General features: G+C 43.9%; 1 protein-coding gene across 1 annotated transcript in view; it reads right to left on the bottom strand.

The window, feature by feature from the left end:
• Window positions 1–6,824, bottom strand: part of LOC139396836 (serine/threonine-protein kinase DCLK2-like) — a gene marked incomplete at both ends in the record, with an annotated part of 76,946 nt that extends 70,122 nt beyond the window's left edge. The window contains 4 exons of the mRNA XM_071143753.1: window positions 2,944–3,063; window positions 4,129–4,186; window positions 4,860–4,965; window positions 6,743–6,824. Coding sequence (XP_070999854.1) covers window positions 2,944–3,063; window positions 4,129–4,186; window positions 4,860–4,965; window positions 6,743–6,824 — 366 coding nt within the window. The remainder of the gene's footprint in view (window positions 1–2,943; window positions 3,064–4,128; window positions 4,187–4,859; window positions 4,966–6,742) is intronic.
• Window positions 6,825–7,241: the final 417 nt, after the last annotated feature.

Raw genomic sequence — 7,241 nt, forward strand, 5'->3', positions numbered from 1 at the left:
TGGTTGAATAGATACTGTAGAGGTCAGTAGTGGTTGAATAGATACTGTAGTGGTTCACTAGATACTGTAGAGGTCAGTAGTGGTTGACTAGATACTGTAGAGGTCAGTAGTGGTTGACTAGATACTGTAGAGGTCAGTAGTGGTTGAATAGATACTGTAGAGGTCAGTAGTGGTTGAATAGATACTGTAGAGGTCAGTAGTGGTTGAATAGATACTGTAGAGGTCAGTAGTGGTTGACTAGATACTGTAGAGGTCAGTAGTGGTTGACTAGATACTGTAGAGGTCAGTAGTGGTTGACTAGATACTGTAGAGGTTAACTAGATACTGTAGAGGTCAGTAGTGGTTGACTAGATACTGTAGAGGTAAACTAGATACTGTAGAGGTCAGTAGTGGTTGACTAGATACTGTAGAGGTTAACTAGATACTGTAGAGGTCAGTAGTGGTTGACTAGATACTATAGAGGTCAGTAGTGGTTGAATAGATACTGTAGAGGTCAGTAGTGGTTGAATAGATACTGTAGAGGTCAGTAGTGGTTGAATAGATACTGTAGAGGTCAGTAGTGGTTGAATAGATACTGTAGTGGTTAACTAGATACTGTAGAGGTCAGTAGTGGTTGAATAGATACTGTAGAGGTCAGTAGTGGTTGACTAGATACTGTAGAGGTCAGTAGTGGTTGAATAGATACTGTAGAGGTCAGTAGTGGTTGACTAGATACTGTATAGGTCAGTAGTGGTTGACTAGATACTGTAGAGGTCAGGAGTGGTTGACTAGATACTGTAGAGGTCAGTAGTGGTTGACTAGATACTGTAGAGGTCAGTAGTGGTTGACTAGATACTGTAGAGGTCAGTAGTGGTTGACTAGATACTGTAGAGGTCAATAGTGGTTGACTAGATACTGTAGAGGTTGAGTAGACACTGTAGAGGTCAGTAGTGGTTGAATAGATACTGTAGAGGTTGACTAGATACTGTAGAGGTCAGTAGTGGTTGAATAAATACTGTAGAGGTTGAATAGATACTGTAGAGGTCAGTAGTGGTTGAATAGATACTGTAGTGGTTGAATAGATACTGTAGAGGTTGCATAGATACTGTAGAGGTCAGTAGTGGTTGACTAGATACTGTAGAGGTCAGTAGTGGTTGACTAGATACTGTAGAGGTCAGTAGTGGTTGACTAGATACTGTAGAGGTCAGTAGTGGTTGACTAGATACTGTAGAGGTCAGTAGTGGTTGACTAGATACTGTAGAGGTCAGTAGTGGTTGACTAGATACTGTAGAGGTCAGTAGTGGTTGACTAGATACTGTAGAGGTTGAATAGATACTGTAGAGGTCAGTAGTGGTTGAATAGATACTGTAGAGGTCAGTAGTGGTTGAATAGATACTGTAGAGGTCAGTAGTGGTTGAATAGATACTGTAGAGGTTGACTAGATACTGTAGAGGTCAGTAGTGGTTGAATAGATACTGTAGAGGTTGAATAGATACTGTAGAGGTCAGTAGTGGTTGAATAGATACTGTAGAGGTCAGTAGTGGTTGACTAGATACTGTAGAGGTCAGTAGTGGTTGACTAGATACTGTAGAGGTCAGTAGTGGTTGACTAGATACTGTAGAGGTCAGTAGTGGTTGACTAGATACTGTAGGGGTCAGTAGTGGTTCACTAGATACTGTAGAGGTCAGTAGTGGTTGACTAGATACTGTAGAGGTCAGTAGTGGTTGACTAGATACTGTAGAGGTCAGTAGTGGTTGAATATATACTGTAGAGGTCAGTAGTGGTTGAATAGATATTGTAGAGGTCAGTAGTGGTTGAATAGATACTGTAGAGGTCAGTAGTGGTTGAATAGATACTGTAGAGGTCCGTAGTGGTTGACTAGATACTGTAGAGGTCAGTAGTGGTTGAATAGATACTGTAGAGGTCAGTAGTGGTTGAATAGATACTGTAGAGGTCAGTAGTGGTTGAATAGATACTGTAGAGGTCAGTAGTGGTTGACTAGATACTGTAGAGGTCAGTAGTGGTTGACTAGATACTGTAGAGGTCAGTAGTGGTTGACTAGATACTGTAGAGGTCAGTAGTGGTTGAATAGATACTGTAGAGGTCAGTAGTGGTTGAATAGATACTGTAGAGGTCAGTAGTGGTTGAATAGATACTGTAGAGGTCAGTAGTGGTTGAATAGATACTGTAGAGGTCCGTAGTGGTTGACTAGATACTGTAGAGGTCAGTAGTGGTTGACTAGATACTGTAGAGGTTAACTAGATACTGTAGAGGTCAGTAGTGGTTGACTAGATACTGTAGAGGTAAACTAGATACTGTAGAGATCAGTAGTGGTTGACTAGATACTGTAGAGGTTAACTAGATACTGTAGAGGTCAGTAGTGGTTGAATAGATACTGTCGAGGTCAGTAGTGGTTGAATAGATACTGTAGAGGTCAGTAGTGGTTGAATAGATACTGTAGAGGTCAGTAGTGGTTGAATAGATACTGTAGAGGTCAGTAGTGGTTGAATAGATACTGTAGAGGTCAGTAGTGGTTGACTAGATACTGTAGAGGTCAGTAGTGGTTGACTAGATACTGTAGAGGTTAACTAGGTACTGTAGAGGTCAGTAGTGGTTGACTAGATACTGTAGAGGTTAACTAGATACTGTAGAGGTCAGTAGTGGTTGACTAGATACTGTAGAGGTTAACTAGATACTGTAGAGGTCAGTAGTGGTTGACTAGATACTGTAGAGGTCAGTAGTGGTTGAATAGATACTGTAGAGGTCAGTAGTGGTTGAATAGATACTGTAGAGGTCAGTAGTGGTTGAATAGATACTGTAGAGGTCAGTAGTGGTTGAATAGATACTGTAGAGGTCAGTAGTGGTTGAATAGATACTGTAGAGGTCAGTAGTGGTTGAATAGATACTGTAGAGGTCAGTAGTGGTTGAATAGATACTGTAGAGGTCAGTAGTGGTTGAACGTACCTTGACTAGCTCCATGACCAGGTAGAGTTCAGTGGGTGTGTCCACTTCGTCTATCAGCTGGATAATGTTGGGGTGTTTGACTCTCCTCAGCACTGCCACTTCATTCTCTATCAGGTGCTCCTGCACACACACACACACATGCAAACACATGCAAACACACACACGAGCACACATACGCACGTGAGCACACACACGCACGTGAGCACACACACGCACGTGAGCACACACACGCACGTGAGCACACACGCACGTGAGCACACACACGCACGTGAGCACACACAGTGAGTGGACAGTGGTTAGGTATTCCACCCTGCATTATTAACTCGCAGGCGGACAGACATTAATTGTGTTGTTAATCGTGTTGGTCTTTGATCCTGTTAATATGGTACTGGGACTCCGTCAGCAACACTGTCTGAGAGAACAGTCTCTGTTGATACATGGTACTGGGACTGCCAGCAACACTGTCTGAGAGAACAGTCTCTGTTGATACATGGTACTGGTACTGTCAGCAACACTGTCTGAGAGAACAGTCTCTCTGTTGATACATGGTACTGGGACTGTCAGCAACACTGTCTGAGAGAACAGTCTCTCTGTTGATACATGGTACTGGGACTGTCAGCAACACTGTCTGAGAGAACAGTCTCTGTTGATACATGGTACTGGGACTGTCAGCAACAATGTCTGAGAGAACAGTCTCTGTTGATACATGGTACTGGTACTGTCAGCAACACTGTCTGAGAGAACAGTCTCTCTGTTGATACATGGTACTTTGACTCCGTCAGCAACACTGTCTGAGAGAACAGTCTCTCTGTTGATACATGGTACTGGGACTGTCAGCAACACTGTCTGAGAGAACAGTCTCTCTGTTGATACATGGTACTGGGACTCCATCAGCAACACTGTCTGAGAGAACAGTCTCTCTGTTGATACATGGTACTGGGACTGTCAGCATCACTGTCTGAGAGAACAGTCTCTCTGTTGATACATGGTACTATGACTATGTCAGCAACACTGTCTGAGAGAACAGTCTCTCTGTTGATACATGGTACTGGGACTGTCAGCAACACTTACATTAATTCACCACGTTACAACCTGGGTTGCTGAGCTCAGCTGCTATTGGGTGACACAGTCAAATAAATACAGTGGCAACAACATGTTCTCTCTCTCTCTCTCTTGCTCTCTTACCTTTCCACTGCACTTGGCCTTGTCAATGATCTTCAGTGCATACTCCTTCCCAGTGGACCTATAAAGACATACAGCAACACTAGTCCTTCAAATCAAGGTATATTGTGTTTACTGTAAATCCTTCAAACTAACCCAAATCATGTGCAACCATCTGCCAAACCATAAACATTTTTAACTAGTTTGAAAGGCACTTTTTTGTGTGTTTCATCACAAACTAAGATTCTAAGTTCTATCCAACAGTAGACTGAACAGTGTTGCATCCTCATACACAGTCATAGGCTGAAGCATCAGACAGTGCGTGACGGTGTTTTGGAGCGTCTAGCCCTTCTGATTAGAGGAAGGAGTCTTCTCTCTGTATATTACAGACAAACTGCTGAGTCAGAAGGGAAATGGTAATGAAGTGGATTTCATGGGCTGAACCCCAGACACACGCACATACACAAACAGTAAATGCTTACTTAAATTCTATAAATGCCTGCTGTCATTAAGCCTTAGAAGCAGTTATGACATGTGACGTGGCGCTTATTAAGTCACATTGAAAGCTACTGATCAACGTGGTCATTTATAAATAGGGCTTTTTAAGTCCAACAGCCTAGTGAACATTCATTACAAATATGAATGTACAATTGGTATGCTATGAAACTTCCGGTCAAGCGAGAAGTTAAAATTAAAATAAGGTTTTAAATCCATCAATGAGATGTAAAGAAATGTAATATTCTTAATTTACATACCGTTCTACACAGTCTTTCACCACGGCAAAGTTTCCGTCTCCTATGACCTTGCCGACCTTGTATTTATCCAGGACGGTTGTGATAGAGCTACAGCTGTTGCCGTTAACTGATGAGGAGAGACGTGTTACAACGGGGCACATCAGAATGCTCTTTCAGTTACTTCCTGTTGCCCACATATATACAGACTGAACAAAACATTAGGAACACCTTTCTAATATTTGAGTTGCACCCCCACCTTTTGCCCTCAGAACAGCCTCAATTAGTTGCGGCATGGACTCTACAAGGTGTCGAAAGAGTTCAACAGGGATGCTGGCCGATGTTGACTCCAATGCTTCCCACAGTTATGTCAAGTTGGCTGGATGTCCTTTGGGTGGTGGACCATTCTTAATACACACAGGAAACTGTTGAGTGTGAAAAACCCAGCAGCGTTGCAGTTCTTGAAACAAACCGGTGTGCCTGGCACCTAGTACCATACCCCGTTCAAAGGCACTTCAATCTTGTGTCTTGCCCATTCACCCTCTGAATGGTACACATACACAATCCATGTATCAATTGTCTCAATGCTTAAAAATCCTTCTTTAACCCGTCTCCTCCCCATCTACATTCTACACTGATTGAAGTGGATTTAACAAGTGACATCAATAAGGGATCATACATTCACCTGGATTCACCTGGTCAGTCTGTCATGGAAAGAGCAGGTGTTCATAATGTTTTAGACACTCAGTGTAGAATGACGTACAATACCTACAAGTACTTACTCTGGCAAAACTTGCATTGCAGTGAAATGAATATCTCTTCAGAGTTTCCACAACTTATGTTAAGACAAAGCGGCTGAAATAAAGGATCAACGCGTTTTAATCTAATCAAAGTATAAAGTCATTAATTGCCCATTAACCCAGGCAGCCTAGCTCCTACCCTAGAACTAATGTCTGGCCTCTCCTAAAGAGGAACCAACAATATTATGCAGACACACAGCCCAAGGACGTGTTGATACCGCCTGGCTGTCTCACGCAGAAGCACACAGATTTTTTCACTTGTTCTCCGCATCACACTTCTCTGTCCCTCTGTTGTGAGTGCTGCTGTGATGCGGCACGTGTTGCTGAGTAAGCAATTCTAATATAACAACCTGAACCTGCATTGAGGCCCTAGGGGGGGATTGGGGATGCATTGGGCCACGTGTTTAGGGGTGAGTGAGTGCAGGCAGGAGCTGTGAGAGTTGGCACAGAGACAGGATGACACAGGGTAAAGAGAGGAGAGGAGAACAGGAGAACAGAAGAAGAGAAGGGAGGAGTGGAGAGGGGAGTGGAAGAAGAGAAGGGAGGGGAGGAGAAAGGAGGCTAGGAGAACAGAAAAGAAGGGAGGAGTGGAAGAAGAGAAGGGAGGGGAGGAGAAAGGAGGCTAGGAGAACAGAAGAAGAGGAGAAAGGAGGCTAGGAGAACAGAAGAAGAGAAGGGAGGAGTGGAGAGGGGAGTGGAAGAAGAGAAGGGAGTGGAGGAGAAAGGAGGCTAGGAGAACAGAAGAAGAGGAGAAAGGAGGCTAGGAGAACAGAAGAAGAGAAGGGAGGAGTGGAGAGGGGAGGGGAGTGGAAGAAGAGAAGGGGGGAGGAGAAAGGAGGCTAGGAGAACAGAAGAAGAGGAGCAAGGAGGCTAGGAGAACAGAAGAAGATAAGGGATGAGTGGAGAGGGGAGTGGAAGAAGAGAAGGTAGGGGAGGAGAAAGGAGGCTAGGAGAACAGAAGAAGAGAAGGGAGGAGTGGAGAGGGGAGTGGAAGAAGAGAAGGGAGGGGAGGAGAAAGGAGGCTAGGAGAACAGAAGAAGAGGAGAAAGGAGGCTAGGAGAACAGAAGAAGAGAAGGGAGAGGTTGAGAAGAGAAGGGGACACCTACCCTCAGGACTCATGTTATAGGCCAGCTCCAGACTGTGTGAAGACCCGTTAACATTGGTGGCAGACGTGTGATGTGGCGGAATCTGGAAAGGAGGAGAGAAAGAAAGTAAGAGATGAAGAGAGGAGGGAAGGACAAAAGAAGAAGACAACAGAGGTCAGCATCCTTCCCCTTTCAGCCACAATTGTTGGTAACGCGACTCCCAATCCAAAGCTCTGTTTTGACATCAATACTAGCAGGGTGATCAAAATAACCAGTTACATCTCCAGAGTAATACAACAGGACTGGTCCGCTTCATAACATCGATCCAGAACGAAGCCCTGGGATCTAGGGTTAATGGTTTTGCTTTAAGTAGCATGCATTTGAAATCCAATATAATGCCATGACAGAGTGTGTCAGGATAACTAGCCCATGGATCCCCGTAGTGTTGTATAGTGCTTCAGAGTTCTGACAGGAAACTGATACAAAACACCCCCGCAATTAAATTGTATAGTTTGGTACT

Source organism: Oncorhynchus clarkii, unplaced genomic scaffold (genome assembly GCF_045791955.1).
Source record: "Oncorhynchus clarkii lewisi isolate Uvic-CL-2024 unplaced genomic scaffold, UVic_Ocla_1.0 unplaced_contig_8664_pilon_pilon, whole genome shotgun sequence".
In the NCBI taxonomy this organism is placed as follows: Eukaryota; Metazoa; Chordata; class Actinopteri; order Salmoniformes; family Salmonidae; genus Oncorhynchus; species Oncorhynchus clarkii.